The sequence below is a fragment of the Ursus americanus genome, chromosome 21 (assembly GCF_024610735.1).
Source record: "Ursus americanus isolate L20-20 chromosome 21, mUrsAme1.1.p, whole genome shotgun sequence".
Classification (NCBI taxonomy): Eukaryota; Metazoa; Chordata; class Mammalia; order Carnivora; family Ursidae; genus Ursus; species Ursus americanus.
In genome coordinates, this window is record NC_142147.1 from 44,781,615 (window position 1) to 44,802,690 (window position 21,076).

General features: G+C 46.9%; 1 protein-coding gene across 1 annotated transcript in view; it reads right to left on the reverse strand.

Annotated features, from left to right (window-relative positions):
* The window catches only part of LOC123784112 (uncharacterized), a 78,844-nt gene extending 58,017 nt beyond the window's left edge, over nucleotides 1-20,827 (reverse strand). The window contains exons 1-2 of the mRNA XM_087870787.1: nucleotides 18,059-20,827; nucleotides 16,345-16,449 (exon numbers count right to left, since the gene is read on the reverse strand). Of these exons, the coding sequence (XP_087726913.1) occupies nucleotides 16,345-16,400 (56 nt within the window). The 5' untranslated portion in view covers nucleotides 16,401-16,449; nucleotides 18,059-20,827. The remainder of the gene's footprint in view (nucleotides 1-16,344; nucleotides 16,450-18,058) is intronic.
* Between the last annotated feature and the right edge of the window lie 249 nt (nucleotides 20,828-21,076).

The following is a 21,076-nucleotide window of genomic DNA, read 5'->3' on the forward strand; positions in this document are numbered from 1 at the left end:
AACATTTACCTATATTAGAAGTCAAAACTGAGAAATGTTTCAAGTACGAGATTACTCAATATCCTTAGCCATCAGGGAAATGCAAATCAAAACCACAGGTTGATACCACTTTATAGCCATGAGAATCGCTGTAATCAAAAGGATAGGTAATAATAACTGGCAAAGACGTGGAGAAATCAGAACCCTCATACAATGCTGGTGGGAATGTAAAATGGTGCAGCCACTTTGGAAAACAGTCTGGCAGTTTCTCAGTTACCATTTTATAGCCAGGGCTCAGGGGTACAAGAGGACCTGGCTCCAGGGGTCCCAAACAGACCAGGTTCCGCCATTCGCCGCTGACAAAAGCCAAAGGCAGAGAAATGAGTGGGAGTGAAACAAAGGGATTTGTTTCAGTGAGGCCAGCCCCGGGAAGACAGCGGACTAGTGGCTCCAAGACCATGTCTAGAGTGCCAGAAACACTTCCAGGTTTATATAAGGGAAATGTGGGGCAACGTTGGGTGGGTATGTGCAGGTGGGCAGTGACGGGCAAATGGATCACTGTCTTGGAGTCAATCATGGGTGGGGTCTGGTTGGCTCAGAACAGTCCTTATTGCTTGAGGGGGTAGTTGTGGTTCCCATGGGGGATGCTGTGCCCTCAGGGTTTTCTGCCTAAGCCAAGAGATTAGCTGGAAAGAAGAACCCAACTAGAAAGTCTGAGTTCAAAATGGAGGCAAAGTCCTCTTTCAGGGCACCTGGGTGGCTCAGTTGGTTAAGCATCTGCCTTAGGTTCAGGTCATAATCCCAGGGTCCTGGGATCGAGCCCCATGTCAGGCTCCCTGCTCAGTGGGGAGTCTGCTTCTCCCTCTCCCTCTGCCCCTCCCCCTGCTTGTGCTCACGCTCTCTCTCTCTCTCTCTCTCAACTAAATGAATGAAGATCTTTAAAAAAAATAGTTATTAAAAAAAAAAAGAGAGACTACCCCTCCGGGCAGGCTGAATAACGGCCCCAAAGAGGTCTTTGTCCTAATCCTCAGAACATGGGAATATGTTTCTGTACACAGCAATAGGGACACTGCAGATGTGATGAAGTTAGGGATCTTGAGATGGGGAGATTGTTCTGGATTGTTCCAGTGGTCCAATGTCATCACAAGGGTCCTTATAAGAGGGAGGCAGGAGGATCAGAGTTCGAGAGAGAAGATGGAAGGATGGAAGCAGAGGTCAGAGAGGAAGAAGCAACATGGCTGACTTTGGAAATGGAGGAAGGGGCCAGGAGCCAAGACACGGAGGTGGCCTTTGGAAACCAGAGGACAAGGAAGTGGGTTCTCCACTAGAGCTTCCAGAAGGAATCAATCCTTGATGTTAGCCCAGTAAGACTTCTGACCTCCAAAACTATAAAATAAACTCCTGTTCTTTTTGCCCCTAAGTTTGTGGCAATTTCTTACAGCAGCAAGAGGAAACTAATACCGTCTCTTCAATGGGCTGTGCTAACTTGCCTCCCCTCCCAGACCCACAGAGCTCAGCAGTCTCACAAAAGAAGAAGAAATGCTTGGCTCCTGGGTAGACCAAAAAAAAAAAAGTAAAATGCCCACCACCCATGTCAAGGGGGACTTTTGTGTTGGGGACTTTCATGTTTCCTCTAATATTTGAATGCCTCCTTAAAATGCATTCACATAACCAATAGTACCATTAAAATTAAAGAAGGAACAAATTCACTCTAAGGTAGTGGTAAGCGCTGTATAAATTCACTCCTGCATTCATTTAAAAATATTTATTGAGTCCCTACTCTGTCCAAGCACTGTTCTAATGCTGGGGTTTCAGCAAGAACACAGGGGAGAAAATTTGCTGCCCCTGTGTGTCTCATGCAGCCTGATGGGGAGACAGATAACAAACAACATGATGAGTAAATTACATCAGGTGGTGATTACTGCAATGGAGGATTACATGCCAGGAAGTCGAGGGGAGGGGAACCAAAGCAGGAGCCGGGAGCTAAAAGGCGTGGCCAGAGACACCCTCACTCCGAAGGCAACTTTTGAGCAGAGGCCTGAGGGATGGGAGACAGGGAGCCATGGGGATCCTGGGGGAAGGAAATTCCAGACAGAGTGCCGTGAGCAAGGAGGGGAAGAGGAGATGGAAGTCAGGGTTGACAGGGCCCAGAATGGGGGTGGTGGTAGGGGGGGCAATCTTGCCAGGCCTTATAGGCCTTTGAGGGGAATTTCGATTTTGCTCTTAGTGAAGCCACTGACAGTAATAAGCAGAGAAAGGACATGCTCCAGTGTGCATTTCAACGAGAGAATAGTTTAGCCAGGCAGGGGTGGAGGCACAGAGTGCAGTTAGGGAGCAAATGCAAAAACCCAGGGAAGAGATGATGTGTGTCTTGGTCCAAGGTATTCGCATTTGGGATATTTCGTCAATGGGATTTGCTGACAGATCAGATGGCGACGTACAGAATAAAGAGGGGAATCTATCAAAGATGATTCCAAAGATTTTGGCCTGAGCACCAGGACCGGTAGAGTTGTCGGTAACTGAGATGGGGAAGCCTGCGGGATGAGCAGATTTGGGAGAGAAGATCAGGAACTTGATCTTGGACACCAGCCGTGTGAGAGTCATCGCACATCCAAGGGCAGAATTCAGGGGACAGTTCTGCACCTGAGACAGAAATCTGGGACGAATGCTGGAGGCAGAGATACCCTGCCCAGGTCCCCCTTCAAGGTAAGACTTGCTGCTCCAGCCACTGGGAATGCTGTCAGCTCCCTCAGGCTGGGCCCTGGGTGCACAGAACCACCTTGCCCAAAGGCTCACAGATGGCTGTCCCCATCGGTAACCGAGAGAGTCAGGGATAGAAGACCCAGGAATATGAGCCACACAGGGGACAACTCCAGTAGGCTCTGAGTCAAACAAGGGTCAACTATGGTAGACAATCCATGCTCCAGAGCTCCTTGTGGGGTCAGTCAAGGCCAACTTTGGGCCTGGATCACAGTTCAAATTCTCCATCCACCCAACACTGGTTCCTCGCTCCCTCCCATGGGTGTCAATCCCTAATAAATACCTTGCACTTCACACTGCATCTCAGTGTCCGCTTCCAAAGGGCTCTACTGCAACAGGGTTCATCAGCATACAGATGGTACATAAAGCTTAGAAGTTGCACTTAACACACATACAGTCCATATATACAGACCCTAAAGTATTTCAGGCATACTTCCCAAGACATCGATTCATTTGTACCTGTACTGTGAACCTGACATCCTAACCTAGAGAAACAAAAGGAAAATAAAAATAGCATTTCATTGAGGCCAGCACAGGAAAAATCAACGATGTCTGACCTCATTAGAATTCAGTATTTAGAAAGTTTCTAAGGGGCACCTGGGTGGCTCAGTCAGGTGAGTGTCTGCCTTCGGCTCGGGTCATGATCCCAGGGTCCTGGCATTGAACCCCACACTGGGCTCCCTGCTCAGTGGGGAGTCTGCTTCTTCCCCTCCCTCTGCCCCTGCACTCATTCATGCTCTGTCGCTCTCTCTCAAATGAATAAATTTTTAAAAATCTTTAAAAAAGAAAGAAGAGAAAAGAAAGATTCTGACTAAAACCACAATAGCATGACATTTCACACCCAGGCAACCCTCAAAAAGTCAAAAGTCAGTATCAGGTTGTAATTCACAGAAGAAAATAAGTATCTGTGAGTCCATGCTGATCTAAGGAAAGGGTCCAGTAAACAGGTAAATGGGGAGAAGGGACAGCTCTTACTCTCAACAGAATTCGAATTCATAAACGTAGAAGGAAAAAATGACATGAGAAATCTCTATCAGGCACATAACCCGGTAATAACTGTTGCAGACAAGATGCACCGATGCAGGCTAAAATTAGTAGGCAAAAGTTTGAGGGAACCGGATGTGTATAGTCTCAAAGTATCTCCCTGAATATAATTATTAATTACAAAGGGAAAGACAGTACCTTTATAGTGGAGAAGTGCAGCAGACAGCACTACAACCAAGTGGTCAAGGTCAACATCGCCCGTGATAGGACACACGGACATCAGGAAGCCCCGGACATAACGCGCTGAGGACACAACATCATTCCTGTGGTATTCTTGGCAAAAATGCGTAATTCAGTTCAACCATGAAAAACAGTGGACACACCCAACTTGAGGGACATTCTGCAAAACAGCTGTACTCTTCAAAAGTGTCAACGTCATGAAAGGCCAGGAAATACAGAGGAACTGCGACAGACTATAGGAGGCCAAGGAGACGTGACAAATAAATGCAGTGTGGAATCCTGGGTTGGATCCTGGAGCAGAAAAAGGACATCAGTAGAAAGATTGTTAAAACTCAAATCAGGTGGGCAGTTTAGTTAATAATATGATGCCGATGCTCATGTCCTGGGTTTGATCGTTGTATTATAATGTTAACATCAGGTGAGGAACTCCCTGTACGATCTCAACTTTCTTCCAAATCTAAAATTATCTAGTATTGTAGCTTCTGCCTCAGTCTCTCTGGGTCCACCTGCTTTGGGGGAGGCCAGATGCATGCTATGGAGAAGGCCACTGTCTTCCGCGAGTGTGACTGCGCCATCTTAGAAGGGGATCCCCTAGCCCCAGTCAAGCCTTCTAATGACTGCAGCCCTGGAAAATGTCTTCACTGCCAGTGCTCTAAGCCAGAACCACTCATCCAAGCCTCCCCGGTACCTGATTCACAGAAAGTGCGTGTGATAATAAATGTTTATTGCTTTGAGTGGCTTTTTAAAAGACAATATTGCTGTTGTGCGCAGTGGCCACCAGATGGCGCCTGGACTCCGAGGATGGAAACCGATCTTCTGCCAACATTCCAAACAGGTCAATCGCCCCCGAGTTAGTTTACAAATGTACCACAATCCTAATAAAAATATCATCGAGGTTTCTTCCTAGACCCAAACAACTTGATTATGGGTTCATCTGGAAGTACGACACGCAAAGATGGGGGGAAACTGAAAAAGAAGAAGGAGGAGAAGGAAAAGCCCAGGGAGTAACTCTACCAGATACTAAAACCGATATAAAACAATGTGTTATTGGTACATGAATAAGCATACAGATCAAGGGAAAAATTATAAAATCCAGAAATAGAACCAGTTGCTTATGTAAATACATTTGATACTATACTGTATAATGTATACTAGTGTATCAAAGATCTAAGTGAAAAAATATAACCCTCAAATAATAAAACACTGCTGAGTCTGCCAATGACGCAGGAGCTGGGGAAAATTTCCAAACTGTTCATCAGAATTTCCAAAAATTTGTCAAAAGACGAAAAGAGAATCTTGTTAAATGACCGAACAAAAATGAAAACATTTGGCAACTTCAAAACTTAAACCACCCTACACAAACTAAAAAGTACAGATGACAAAATGAGAAAAATATTTACAACTTGTATCACAAAGGGTTCATATCCTTAAGATACAAAAAAAGCATCTAAAAATTGAGGGGTGAGGCTCCTGGGTGGCTCAGTCCTTTAAGTGTCTGCCTTCATCTCAGATCATGATCCCTGGGTCCTGGGATCAAGCCCGGCGTCGGTCTCCCTGCTCAGCTAGGAGCCTGCTTCTCCCTCTCCCCACCCCCACTCGTGCTCTCTCTCACTCTCTCTCTCTCTCTCTCTCTCTCGAATAAATAAATAAATAAATAAATAAATAAATAAATAAATATTTTTTTTAAACGAGGGGGAAAAGACCAAGAAACGTTTTGAAAGTGGGAAGGATATATGAACAGAAAGCTCACCATATAAGGAAATGTCAATGCCCTTTATGGATATAAAAATATGGTCCACCTCACTAATAATTTTTTAAAACCACAAATTAAAAACTACGCTGAGCGGCACCATGCTGGCTCAGTCAGTGGAGCATGCGACTCTTGATTTCGGGGTTTTGAGTTCAAGCCCCATGTTGGGTGTAGAGATTACTTTTTTTTTTTTAAGATTTTATTTATTTGAAAGAGACACAGAGAGAGAGAGCACAAGCAGGGGAGGGGCAGAGGGAGAAGCAGACTCCTCTCTGAGCAGGAGCCGGATCGGGGGCTCCATCCCAGGACCCCGAGATCATGACCTGAGCCAAAGGCAACCGCTTAACCAACTGAGCCACCCAGGCGTCCCTTAACAGAGAGACTTTAACACATGGAATATAACTAAGGAATTGCCAACTTGATATAAAGCTATTATCTAGGCGACTGAGGGTACAAAAGAGGACTCTGAGACGGAGGTTCTTAAACTTCAGCCGAATAGCCTGGAAGACCTGGTTGTTAAAACACAGACTGCTGGGCCTGAGTCCGAGTCTCTGATGGGTCTGGGGGGTGGGCCTGAAACTGCATGTCTCACAAGTTCCCTGGGGCCTGCTGACCCTGCTTGCTGGTGAGGGGACCACGCTCTGAGAGGCCCAGCCCCGGGATACCATAGAAGTTAGCAGCTGCAGGAAGCAGCTAGCGCCCCCTAGAGACGCTAAAGAGAGGGCACCCGCGGGCTGGTGCTGCTGTTTGTGATGAACCTGATCTTGCACGCGCTAGCAAACTAGAGACTGGCTTGGGGGTGCTGGCACAGGAAGAAGCATGGCTGGGGGAACGCGCTCGGAAACAGCAGGCAAGTTCCTTCTGCGTATAGGGTGTCCAACCATCCGGGGGAAGGGGTTCCCCGGAGGCAGAACTTTGAGTGCTAAAGCTGGGAAAAGTCCTGGGCCAAGCGGAACGAGTTAATCACCTGACTTCTGCAGTCTAGCAAACGCTATTGCCAGGATCTCACAGAGAACCATCTGGCAGAGCAGAACTGTGGTTTCCCAGCTCCACATCACAACGCAGAGCAGAGGAAGGGGCGGGGGTTGGAGCTCAGAGAGAATAGCTTCATCATTGATACTGACTCCTCATGGTCTTCTGGGTCCTCTACAGTCCATCCCTGGGGTGCCATCAAGGGCACTTTACACATCGGGAAAACCGATCGTTTCCGACTCTTGCCAAAAACCTTTCAATAGCTGTCCGTGACTTTGTGATTTAGAGTGAGAAACATATGTTTGGTCTTTGTCCCCCTTCCTGACACAGAGTCCCTAAAACCCCTGGATTTCCTTAAGTGGTATAAGAGTGATGAAGTGGAAGGAACGTCTTTGGCTCTTCAAAACAAGCCCCCTTTCAACCCCACCTGCCTTTGGGTTAATTCGGCGACTTTCAGAAAGCCCCTAGGTTGGGGGCGGTTTGCCAGAGAACTGACCTCCGAGAACTTTCAGCCTTGCCCCCACTGACCTCCAAGAAGGGAAGAGAGGCTAGAGGTTGAGTTAATCCCCAAAGGCCAATGATTTAAAGATTTGTTTATTTATTTTAGAGACAGAGAGAGAGAGAGAGAGAGAGAGAGAGAGAGAGAGTTCATGAGCAGGGGGGCGGGGGCAGAGGAAGAAAGAATCTTAATTAGACTCCAAGCTGAGCAAGGAGCCCAATGAGGGGCTCCATCTCAGGACCCTGAGATCACACCTGAGCCAGAACCAAGAGTCGGATGTTTAACTGATTGTGCCACCCAGGCACCCCCCACCAAGGCCAATGATTTAAGCAGTCATGCCTAAGTAATGAGCTTCACTCAGAGCTTTTAAGAGCTTCCAGGCTGGTGAACACGGGGAGATGGCAGGAGGGTGGCATCCCTGGAGAGAGCGTGGCAGCTCCACACCCCTCTCCCCACCTCCTGCCCTTTGCGTCCCTTCCATCTGGCTGTCCCTGAGTTGAATCCTTTATCATAAACAAGTGATCCTGTAAGTGAACTGTTTTCCTGAGTTCTGTGAGCTGTTCCAGCAAATTATGGACCCCCAAGGACGGGGTCACGGGAACCGCAATTTGTATACAAGTCAGACGGAAGTTGCAAGTAACCTGTACAGCCAGAACTTTCGACTGGCATCTGGGGAGGGGCCAGTCTTGCGGGACTGAGCCCTGAATGTGTGAGGTCTTGTGCTGACTCCAGATAGATTGAGTCAGAATTAAATTGAATTATAACACATCCAGTCAAGTGTTCAGTGTCTCCAGAGAACTGGAGAACTTCTAGCTGTGGGAAAATCCTCCACATAGTCGATGACCAGTACCAAGAGTAGGGCCACGAGTAGGCAAAGTAACAGAACTTTTCCTCTTTACTGCCTACCAGCCAACTCCAGTGGAATTCCAGCTTTTGGGGAAGATTTTATTTATTTATTTAGAGAGCGCGGGGGAAGGAGCAGATGGAGCAGGGAAGAATCTCGAGCAGACTCCCCGCTGAGCGCAGAGCTCATTGCAGGTCTCAATCTCATGACCCTGAGATCATGACCTGAGTCAAAATCAAGAGCTGGATGCCTAACCAACTGAGCCACCCAGGCGCCCCTGAAATCTAGCTTTTTAATGCAGCATAAAAGGCTCTTTGAAGTTATTTTTTTAAATCAAAAACAAAAAACTAAGTTATTTGCAGTTACAGCCTAGCCTCATCCCCCCTCCTGAACTTTATGTTCCAGAAATATATAAATCTTACTTTCCTAAAGCAAATCATATTCCCAAGTTGCTATGCTTCGAATAGACTATTCCCGCATCTGGGTGAGAAACACATAAACCCCCTTTCTAGAGAAAAACAACAGATCGAAGATGTGCTTCCCCCTTTAAGAACGGAAATTAGTTTTCAATCGATAAAGCATTAGCTGAATTTGAAGGCCAGAGGAAATCTCAAAGCAAATGTATTTTTGAATTTGACAGTATTTACTGTTCTCGAGCTTCTAACACCCAAGGAGAAAAAAGATGAGAAGACTCCCAGTGCTAATGAAACTTGCTAGTTTTTCTTTCCTGTTAAAGATATTTATACCTGAAGTCTTTTTAAGGCCCCAAACACTTTTAGATGAATTCTATAGATGAACAGCAATGGTTGGTTTGAAAATTAGAAATGGTTTATAAAATCGTATCTGATGATATAAAAAATTCAAAAGTAGTTAACTAAGCTTGTTTCTTTTTTAGTAATCTCTTATACCCAACATGAGGCTCGAACTCACAACCCCAAGATCAAGAGTTGCCCGCTCTTCCCACTGAGCCAGCCAGGTGCCCCTATTAAGCTTGTTCTTAAACTCAAAGGCTATTATTAATTAGGTTTCTTGTATGATCATGTGGTTAAGAGTGATTTTGCTTTTCTTCTCTCTTTCTACGGCAATACTTTAAAAAAAAAAAGTGATTTCTGGCCAGTCTTGTTTGGTGTTTCTCCCACATAAATTCATTTGTGAGGACTTTCAAGGCCAACTCGAGGTTCTTTAGAGGATCCCACAGGATTCGGCACCTTTTCGTCCATTGAGTGGGGTTATAACTGCATGACTGTCTTTCCACTATGCCGAGCCTCCTTTTGGGCAGTAATTGTAGGTTTTGGTCTCCAGATTGCACGTTATCTTTCCTCGCGGGGCGGGGGGTCACAATATCTTTCCTTAGGGTGGATGCTTATCAAATATTTGTTGAGTGCATGCTACAGCGCTTTTGATGAGTTCCAAGGCAGCCCCAGATCGTGACTATTTCACCTCGAGCAAGTTTATGGTTATGCGAGTCTCAGCTGACCGGGAGGCGGAGTGCGGTGGGTATGAGTGGGTGCTCTGAAGTCAGAGCAACTCAGCAGTTGCCCAACCTGTGGCCTTGTGCAAAGGATCCAACTGCCCGGGACCTGCCTGCCTTTCCCACAGAACAGGGAGGGTAATGACGGCTCCGACCTCATCCATCCCAGTGAGGATTTCATGAGGTGATGTGTATTAGATCCAAAGCATAGGGCTTGAGAATTTTTTTTTAAGATTTTATTTATTTGAGAGAGAGAGAGAGAGCACAAGCAGGGGAGAGAGGCAGGAGGAGAGGGAGAAGCAGACTCCCCACTGAGCAGGGAGATCAATGTGGGGCTCGATCCTGGGACCCTGAGATCATGACCTGAGCCAAAGGCAGACGCTTAACTGACTGAGCCACCCAGGCATCCCACGGCTTGAGATTTTAGATAGAATTTAAATGTTCGCTTTTGGAGCGATTTACTTTGAAGTATGGTCAGTGGTACTCACTTCATAGTTTTAAGAACTAAAAGCAGTAATATGTTCAGTGATTGACAGTGATCTGACCTACAGCAGGTTTCTTGCCCAGTAAGTCCCTTGCTTCGGATTCCTTCTGTCTCCTAGCTGTTCTGGGGCAGCTCTGTCTTCTCCCCAAAATGCACCCCGCTGACCAGCTAGCTTGGCTGCTGCTAGTGTCTCCCCCAGAAAAAAAGAAAATATTCTCCAAAAGAAGGACCCAGGTAAGAGCCGCTCAGCCACACCACCCTCCATCCCTCTGACTCTTGCTGTGAAGTCATTTGAAAAACCAGAGTAACTTTCCTGGGCCTTGGGGGCACACCACATGGGAAAGAGCTAATTAAGCGGGGTCAAGTGCTGGCCTCGGGTATCCTAACAGCAAATGCCCCTCAAAGGAACAGCAAAGCAGAAGAGCCCCTCTGGGTTTCCAGCCAACTGCCTGGGCCTGCTGCTTGCAATGCCTCCTGCGTCCATGTCCCCAAGCAGCGGCTGCAAGGCTGCGTGGAGGCAGGGCCCTGCCCCCACAGTTCAGCAGGTCCCACACTGTGGCCGTGGCTCCGCTGGCGCCTTGGGGTGGCCTAGAACTCTGAGAGACCTAGCAGTCACAGAGGCCACAATGCCTTTGTAATAAAAGGAGAAGCTTGCTGAGACCCTGCTACAGCGAGGATGGGGACTAAGGAAGAAAGAGCGGTTCTTGGGTGACAGAAGTGTCACCAACCCAGTGACCACAGTTGGCAGGTGACACCTTGCTGCAAATGCACGTAATTAGTTTGTGTATTAGTTTGCTGGGGCCGTTGTAACAAAGGACCACAGACTGGGAGGCTTACACAGTGCTAGGAGGGCTGGTTCCTTCTGAGGGCTGAGAGGGAAGGATCTGTTCCAGAATCTTCTACCTGCCTCCTCACATCCTCTTCCCTCTATGCGTGCCTGCGTCCAAATCTCCTCTTCTTATAAGGATACCAGCCTTATTGGGTTCGGGCCACCCTCATGACCTCATTCTAACTTGATACCTCTGTAAAGACCTCTCTTTCACATGCTGAGGTACTGGGAGTTTGGCTTCCACACATTCATGGGGGCAAAGCGGGGGAGGGCACAATTCATCCCTCACAGCCAGCTTGGCCATTCACAGTCATTGGAGATGTCGGTCGCCCCGTCATTGAGAGCACTAGGTGTCCAGCCCACAACTCACTGCCAGGGAGTGTGTCTCCTCAAAACACGGCTTGTCTGAGTGCTGTCACTATATAACACTGTTTGGCAGACCCACAATACAGCAGCCATACAGCCTCCCCCGTACAATCGGTGAGGCCCAGTTTCTGCCATGTGAGGCACATTGTTGTATGAAAGGTTCTCTGGAAACAGATGAAACTGTACGGTAGTCATAGGTCAGCCAGTCTCATCACAATCAGAAGGCAGCAACCCCCATACCAGGGGGTGCAGGGTCCCAAAACTCCAAGGCTATGGTGCGATCGCCAAGAGTAGAGGCTCTTGGACTCACAGGACTGGAGCCTCTTTAGTGTGTCTACTCAGTCTACATCTTGACTATCACTCATCTTACTAAAGTGAAAGCAAGTCTAAGATCTGTTATGCTAGTTCAAAGATTGGGGCGCCTGGGTGGCTCAGTCGTTAAGCATCTGCCTTCGGCTCAGGGCGTGATCCCGGCGTTCTGGGATCGAGCCCCACATCAGGCTCCTCCGCTAGGAGCCTGCTTCTTCCTCTCCCACTCCCCCTGCTTGTGTTCCCTCTCTCGCTGGCTGTCTCTCTCTCTGTGTCAGATAAATAAATAAAACCTTTAAAAAAAAATAAATAAAAGACCCTCTGTGTTGCCTGCCGGGAAAAATCATTAAATGCCCCTAGCAGCCACCTCGGGAGTGTGGCCCTGCAATTAGGGTCCTTCAAACGATAACAATCCCACATGCAGTGTAGATCCAAACAGCACGCCCACACAGCCATCACTCTGTCCCAGGTGTCTTTTTTTCTTCCAATTTTTAATAACCATCTTGACAATACTCTTCTTTCTTTTAAAATAAAAACTAGAGGGGCGCCCAGCTGGCTCAGTCAAAAGAGTGTGTGACTCTTGATCGCGGGGTTGTGGGTTCGAGCCCCACGTTGGGTGTGGAGATTACTTAAAAATCTTTAAAAAAATAATAAAAATGAATAAAATAAAATAAAGAATAGATCTACGTCGAGTTTATAGTGAAAACAATTCCCCACCCCACCCCACTGCCCGCCCTGCCCATCCTCAACCCCAGCTCCGCTCCTCAGCATGCATGGAAGTATCTTAAAGTCAATGCAGACAATACGACAACTCTCACCTGCAAAGCCCTCTCTTCCTGGACGCTGTAGAGCCTGAATTTTACCAGTAGGGGGAAAGGGAGGTGGTGATGAGTAGAATGAACTGCACATGCAGGTTCAGAGGTGACGTGATACAGCAGAATCAGGGAGCTGAAGGAAATCCAATATGGCAGCATGTGGTTCTTAACACTGAGATGTCACGGGCATGCCATCAAATTCAGCGTTTTCAAGGTATAAGTCAGTGGTTTTCAGCACATTCTCAGTGTGCTGCACCCCATGACCAGCATATTTTTGTCACCCCAAAAAGAAACCCCATCCCCACTAGCAGTCACTCCCCGGTCCCCTCTTCCCTCATTCCCTGGCAGCCACGAATCCACTTTCTGTCTCTACGGATCTGCCTTTTCTGGACAATTCATATAAATAGAATAACAACATTTGTCTTTTTAGGTCTAATTTCGTTCAGCAAGCATAATGTTGTCAAGGTTCAGCCATGTGATAGCATGTCTCAGAATTTCATCCCTTTTCATGGCTGAATAATATTTCATTTTAGACCACATTTTGTTTATCCATTCATCAGCTGATGAACATTTGGGTTGTTTTCACTTTTTTTTTTTTAAGGGGTGGGCAGGAGGGCAGAGGGAGAGAGAGAATCTCAAGAGAATCTCATGCAGGGCGTGGAGCCCGATGCGGGGCTCGATCTCATGACCCTGAGATCCTGACCTGAGCTGAAATCAAGCATTGGACTCTTAGCCAATTGAGGCACCCAGGCGCCCGTTTCCACCTTCTGACCACTACAAACAATGCTGCTGTGAACGTTCGTGTACGGGTTTTTGTGTGAACGTGTGTTCAGATCTCTTGGGCATTTAGGCGTTTACTTCACAACGGAATTGCTGAGCAAAGTGGCAACTGTGTGTTTAACTTGCTGAAGGACAGGTGCATAGCTGGAGGGCAGCGCTGAGGATGGGCAAGAGCAGGGGCTTGTGTTATTGGTTGGCTGTTGCTGTTGCCATATCAGAACACCACAGACGGAGGGGGGGAAGGGGGGCTTAGCCAACAGACATTTACTGTCCCACCGTTATGGAGGCCGGAAATCCAAGATCAAGTGTCCGCGAAGCCGGTTTCTCCTAAGGCCTCTCTTCTTGGCTTGCAGATGGCTTCCCTGTGTCTTCACATGGCCTTTTCTGGGTGTGTGCGCATCCTTGGTGTCTCTTCCTCTTCTTACAAGGACACCAGTCCCATGGGATTAGGGCTCCACCCCTATGGCCTCATTTAACCTTAATTACCTCCCTAAAGGCCCCATCTCCAAATTCAGTCACCTTGAGGGTTAGGCCATCAACACACAGATTTGGGGGGAGGGGGTAGACACAGTTTAGTCCCTAACAAGGTGATAAGGCAGGAGGTGAATAGAGACCAGAACCAGATCACAAGCGTCTTGGGTAAGACATGTTTGGGGACACTCTTTTTGACCCACCCACCCCCAGAGGTCCCCAGGGAATTGGCTCCATGGAGCGTTCCCTTTCTGTCCTTTACCTTCCAGGTAGGACTAAGCACAGAGCACAGCTCCACAGTGCATTTTTCAAGGTTGTCCGGGTAGGAGTAGACCCAGTGGGAACCAGCAGAGAGAAACTGCTTGAATTATAAATGCCTGGGAGGGGTTATGCAAATCAGATAGAAGGGACCCGCCTCTTTAGGCTTCCTTCCTTCCGGGGGTCAGCTGTCCAGGGATACGGAAAAGAACCTAAGCCTTTAGCTCTTGCATTCAACAGATCTAAAGGCCCTATTGTACCAGGGACTGCTCTAGGCCCGGGGCCCTTGCAAAGCTTTTGTTCTAGGCCCATACCATCCAACATGGTAGCCGCCGGCACAGTTGGCCAGTCTGAACTGAGATGTGCTGCAGTATAAAATACACACCAGATTTCAAAGGCTTAATATAAACTATCTCATTAATAAGTTTTATATTGGATGCATCTGAAATGGTATTTTTGTTATATTTGATTAAATAAAAAGCATATCACTGAAATTAATTCCACTTATTTCTTTTTACTTTTTTTTTATGAGATTCCTAGAAATTTCGAAATTGCATATGTGACTCACGTTGGTGGCTCACATTCGATTTCTCTTGGGCTGTGCTCCCCTGGATGAGGATCCACCCAGAGACCCTGTCTGATCAAGCTCGTTCAGGTGGACAGAATCAAAGGGGGCCTTAACCTGGACCACCATTCATAAGGATTAGGGGATTTGGAGCAAATGCCTCCAGCTGATGATATCTGTTTTAAAATGAGCTGTAGGGGCACCTGGGTGGCTCAGTGGAATGAGCATCTGGCTCTTGGTTTCAGCTCAGGTCATGCTGTCATGCGTTGTGGGATTGAGCTTCGCATTGGGTCCCATGCTCGGTGAGGAGTCTGCTTGAGATTCTCTGTCTCTGCCTCTCCCCCTGCTTGTGTTCTCTCTCTCTCAAGTAAATAAATAAAATCTTTTTTTAAAAAAAATGAGTTGTAGGGCCAGAAATAAATGGGAAAAAGAAGGAAAGAAAAATGAGATTAGCACACAGCTGGGGAGACTGGGAGGGATGTAAAGAGTCCCTGAGGCCTGAGAGCCAATTTCCAACTTGCCCTCTGTGGTAGGCAAAATTATGCCCCCCCCCCAAATGCCCATGCCCAAATCCCTGGAACCTGCCAAGGTATTATCTTTCCTGGCAAAAGGAAGCTTGCAGATGTGATGAAGGATTAAGGATTTTGAGTTGAGAAGATTATCCTGGATTAGCCAAGTGGACCCAATGTAACCACCAGGGTCCTCATTAGTGAATGAGGGAGGCAGGAGGGTCAGAAGGGGATGTGGAGGTGGTGCCACCGCTAGCTCTGAGAATGGAGGAAGGGACCACAAGCCGAGGAATACAGGTGGCTTCCAGAAGCTAGAAAAGGCAAGAAATGGATTCTCCCCTCAAATTTCCAGAAGGAATGCAGCCCTGTGACACCATGGTTTTAGCCCAGAGAGACGCGTTTCAGATTTCTGGCTTCTCGATCTAGAAGATAATAAATTGGTGTTGTTTTAAGCCTCTAAGACGGTGGTGATTTGTTCAGGTATAGTAGGAAAAGCCCTGGGTTGGGTCTTCAATCTGCCCAGAGGGTCTTTGGACAAGTTGCTTTTCCTCTCTGCTAAGGCTGGGGGCAGAAAGCTTGGGGGGAGGGAAATGGGTGGCATTCTAGTGGAGAGGAGTGACATATTTGTCTGCACTGGGCGCCAGCATAGATGTCATTACTAAAATTAGGACAAAAGAATTGCCAAAAATCTGGATGGCTGTCCAGCATCTCATTTAGTTCTGAGAACAGCCCCAGGAGTTAGAGAACTATTATTATCCCATTTTAGAGCTACGGCAACCAAGGTCAGAGAGGTTGGGTAACTTGCTCATGGTCACTAAACATGAGCTGAGAGTCAGCCTTGGTCTACAGACCGCTGAGAGGCACCCTCTGCTGATGGGAGAGATTTGACCGATAGCACAGGTCCATACATTTCATTAATTCATTCATCCACAGATAGCTGGCATTCAGGGTAGAGCAATGAACAACTCAGGCCAGATGAGTCTCATCATGAGATGCGGGAGGGACTGAGGGGCTGTTTTCATAGCACTATGAGCTTCTGAGCCTCAGAGCCCATCGCCCTCCCGGGGCGGCATGACCAAATTCATCACGGTTCCCATCTTGCTTTCCTTGGGAATCCCCCCAGTACAGTCCCCTTTCGTCATCCCGGCTTCCCTCTCTCATCTCCATCGTTCTCTGTGTTGTCTTTTGCACTGCCCATCTCCTGCCTCCCTCCATCCTTCCCAAACTCTTCCACAGTGACCCCTGCAAACCACTCCCTGAATATTCCCTCTGACTTTAACCCTAACTAAACCCAGCTCTTTCCCTGGAGATATCCCCACAATCCTAACTGAAGGCACTCCACTCCCCCAACTCACCAAACAGCTCAACGTCTAGAAGAAGAGAGGGGTGGTCACCATATGCCGCAGGAACAAATGAGCCCAAACCCCAGTGGTTCACACACATGATGGTAGAGACTCACTCGTGTCCCCTTGTCCAACGCAGGGTGGCTGGGCTCTGCTCCACACCTTCGCCCATGGACCCAGTCCCTTCATTCACGGGCAACCTCTAAAACATTGCCAATCCCCTGGCAGAGAGAAAAGACACATGGACCACCATGAGCTGGCTCTTGAATCTTCCACTCTGAAAAGATGCATGTCACTTGTGTTCACATTTCATTGGCTAAAGTGAGTCATATGGCCAAGCCTGATATCCACCGGGTATCCTTCAGTAGAGACAACAAATATTGTGAACAATAATACAATGTGTTATCATATTGGCAGCCCAGTGGTGTTTCCAGATATTGTTAATCCTTCTCCATACTTCTATTTTTGAAGATTTTATTTATTTATTTGAAAGAGAGAGAGTGCATTGTGCATGTGCGGGTGGAGAGGCAGAGGGAGAGGGAAAAGCAGACTGGCTGCTGAGCAGAGCCCAAAGTGGGGCTCGATCCCAGGACCTTCAGATCATGACCTGAGCCAAAGTCAGATGCTTAACTGACTGAGCCATCCTGGCAGCCCCATACTTCTATTAAAAAAAAAAAATCTTGCTTCCCCTTGACAGACCTTGTAGAGTGATGTCTAGACCCTATTGTCTTCCAGCTCTTCACAGTCTCCTGAGAAATCTGAGAGTCACACTTAGCTCTTCCCTCTCCTTGACCCCCTATCAGATCCTTTAGAATGTTCCAGAAGTTCTCTCACTTCTCTCAGTCCCCACAGAAGCTACCCTTCTCCAAGCCACCATCATTTCCTGCCTGGACTTCTACTACAGCAGCTTGCTGTACAATTAGTCCATCATCTCACCAACAAACAGGGCCCAAATCCAGTCATGCTGCTTAAATCCATAGTTTCCCACTGGCCTTTGGGGAGTCTAACACCCTTACCTTTTCCTAGAAAGCTCTTCCAGCAGGCTCCCGCCTGCTGCCTCAGCCCCTACCACCGTCCTGGTCACTCCACAGTCCAGCCCCTGGGCTTCTTCAGTGCCATGCACTGACACTTTAATTGCTTTAGGGTTTTCACAACACAGTTCTCTTTGCCTGGAACTCTCTCCACTCCCCCCCCCCCCCCCCCCCCCCCCGCCGTTCATCTCTCAGGTCTCAACTTCCTCACTGAGGCCTTCAGAGCCAGTATTCTTTCTGTGCGAGTGCTCCTGCAGCGCCCCCCTAGTGGCGCCTGTGAAACACTCAACACTCCCTGTGGCGCTTGTTCGGTGCGCCTCCTGCCCACCCAGACTGGAGCAGCATGAAGGCAGGCGCTGTCTGCACCACTGCTCTGTGGCAGTACAGTGCTCACGCTCAGTAAATATTTTTTCAGTGACACAATGAATTTGTCATACATAGAGACCGAGGGAAGGAAATAATCAACATTAACAGATGCAATTAGCTATGAGGAAATTAGCCTCCTGACTTAATTGAGAGAGACAGAAGAGGCGGGACATTTGCGCCATCTCTGGATTCCTTGTCCTGAACTCTCCAGACACTGTTCCCTTCCTGAATTTCCCTCTGTGTGTTTCTAGACCTCATAAAGTGCCTTCCTCCCCCACACCCACTGAAAGAAATCTGGTTCCATGACTGAGAGGGGGCTTCTTTCTCTCTTCCCTCATCCTCACCCCTGCTGTTCTCACCTCTCCCCCAGTCCTTCCCAGTGCATCCCACAGGTCCTCCCCGCCAAGGCAGCTGGAAGAGTCCGGAGCCTCACCAAGATGTTGCCTGTCCTCAGATTCATTCCTGAGCAGAAGGACGTGAATGACACCCTGAAGAAAGAAACATCCTGATGCATCCGTGAGACACGTCCCAGGCCTGGGCTTGTTCAGTCTGGCTGCCAAACCGGGCTGTGCTATGGGTGTGATGTGAACAGCTTTGGAAAGGCTCCTGTGTCAAGGCCCAGTTCCTCCTTCCAGGGCAAACACTGTGTCTGAAAGTATAGCACCAGAGACGGTACTCGTTCACTGGGCTGCTGTGACAAAGTGCCACAGGCTGAGTGGCTCAAACAACGACAGAAATTAATGTTCTCATGGTTCTGGAGGCGATGCATCCAAGATGGAGGTGCTGGCGGGTTTGATCTCTGCTGAGGCCTCTCTCCTTGGCTTATAGACTGTTCACGTTACTGGTTCAATTTCAGTTTTTCTGACCAAACCCCAGTTGATGCACTTTGCCTCCTGGAGCCATATGACTAAATTTTGGCCAATTGGATATGAGCAGAAGGAAGGTGGGCGTCTTCTGGGTCGTGTCCCTAAAAGGAAGCTAATGGCTCCATACTGCAAGTTCTGTCTTCTCACACACTGGGACGTGAATTTGGTGACGGGGGGATGGCGTCAGCCATGTGAGTCAGGATGATGCTCAGAGCAGGGCAATAGCAAAGGTAGGACTATGAGGTGGGGCCACCTGCCCGATCTGGGGCTTTTTCGTGAAATAAATGTCTTTGGAGGCATTCTGTTCTGGACTCTCTTTGTTATATCTCAGTCCGAACTCTAGTGCAGGCAGCTCTAAAAAGCAAAAATATAGGAGCCCCCAAAACTTAAATAATAGAATACAAATAACTCTCGAGTTTAAAAACAAAACATCAGAGAAAGAAATCCTTATAACTGGATGGCAATAAAAGCATGACCAAAAGCAGTGTTTCAAGGGTAATTCTACCTTTCAACATTGTTATCAAAGAAGATTGAAAACCAGTGAAGAAAGCCTTAGCTTAAGAAATTGTATATGAGGGGACACCTGGGTGGCTCAGTCAGTTAAGAGTCTGCCTTCGTCTCGGGTCATGGTCATGGGGTTCTGGGATCAGGCCCTGTGTTGGGCTCCCTGCTCAGTGGGGAGTCTGCTTCTCCCTCTGTCCCTCCCCCTCACTCGCGTGCACTCTCTCTCTCTCTCTCAAATAAATAAATAAATCTTAAAAAATAAATTACATATGAAACAATAGAGAAAATCTAAAAAAAACAAGAAGAAAAACATTTTCAGGCAGAAATACAGTAGAAAAATCAGAAAAAATTAACAAAAACCCAAAAGTGGGCTATTTGAACTGTTTCCAGGCAAAGCTGATGGAGAGAAAAAAGAAAGATGCCAAATAAAAACATAATTCATAGTGAAAAGGGAGAAAGAACTACAGATATAAATATTTTTAGAATAATAAAACAAAAATTGAAACTCTATTAACCAATACATTTTTTTTTTTAAGAGAGAGAGTGTGTGCACAAGTGGGGGCGGGGAGGGGCAGAGGTAGAGGAAGAGAGAGAATCAAGCAGGCTCCACACCCAGCATGGAGCCCGATGCAGGGCCTGAGTTCACAATCCTGAGATCGTGACCTAAGCCGAAATCAAGAGTCAGACGCTTAACCAACTGACCCACCCAGGTGCCCCTAAACCAATACATTTTAAAATGTTGACAAAATGGACAGATTCCCATAAGAATAGAAAATGTCAATACTACAACAAGAAGACACAGTAGGCTTTGAATGGACCAATAACCATGAAAGAACCAGAAATTTTAATTAAAAGCAGCCCCAAAAGATTTACCGGGGGTTTCTATGAAACTTTCAGAGAACAAATAATACCTGCTATATGCAAATTATTATGGGGGGGGAGGGAAATTCATTTCATGAAGCTAGTATATCCTTGATTCCTCAACTGAATAAGAACAATTCGGGAAAACAATATTAGAGGCCCATTTTAGTTTCTAAATGCATATATAATTCCTAAATAGGATATTAGATAAGCAAAAACAATGTGTTAAAAATAAAATGGCATTGAGTAGTTTTAATAAACATCAAAGGTTAACAATGTAATGCACTATATTATGCAATAAAGTATATATATTATGGAATAAAGTCACATGGTCGCCTCCACAGGCGACAATTTTAAAAAATTTTGATATAATTCAACATCTATTTATGATAAAAGCTCCCAGAAAATGAGGAATAGAAAGGAACTTCTATAACTTGATAAAGACTAATCTATCACAAACCTCACACTTGATATCGAACCTTAAGCTCATTCCCTTTAAGACCAGTAAAACAGACACAGCTGGCCTCCATCACCACCACTGTTCACTCCTGGGGGTCTTGGCCATTGCAACAAGTCCTTATAAATATTACTATGGATATAAATACAGTCATTATAAATCCGTATATAAATATGCATATACGGAGAGGGAGGAGGAAAAACAAAATTGTCATTTGGATGTGATCTGGCATTCCATATAGAAACGCCAAACTGTTAAAACTAATAAGAGATTCAGCAAAGTGACCAAATAAAAGATCAAATTGGAAAAATGAATAGCATTCCTCTATACCAATAGCGAACAACTAAAAACTCTAACAAAAAAAAAAATAAGATTCTACTCAGAATAGTAATAAAAGTTAAAAAGGCATGAGGGCGCCTGGCTGGTTCAGTTGGTTAAGCGTCTGCCTTCCGCTGGGGTCATGATCCTGGGGTCCTGGGATCCAGTCCTGCAGCGGGGTGTGTGTGTGTGTGTGTGTGTGTGTGTGTGTGTGTGTGTGTGTGTCCTTGCTCAGCGGGGTGCCTGCTGCTCCCTCTGCCTGCTTCTCCCCCTGCTTGTGCTCTCTCTCTCTGACAAATGAATAAATAAAATCTTAAAAAAAAAAAAAAAAGAATGACCAAAGGGGGGCACAGGCAGGGATTTCCTGAGTCACATAAGATATACTAACAAGCCAGAGTTCACAAAAGAAAACAAAGGTGATATGGCACATGAACAGACAAACTGA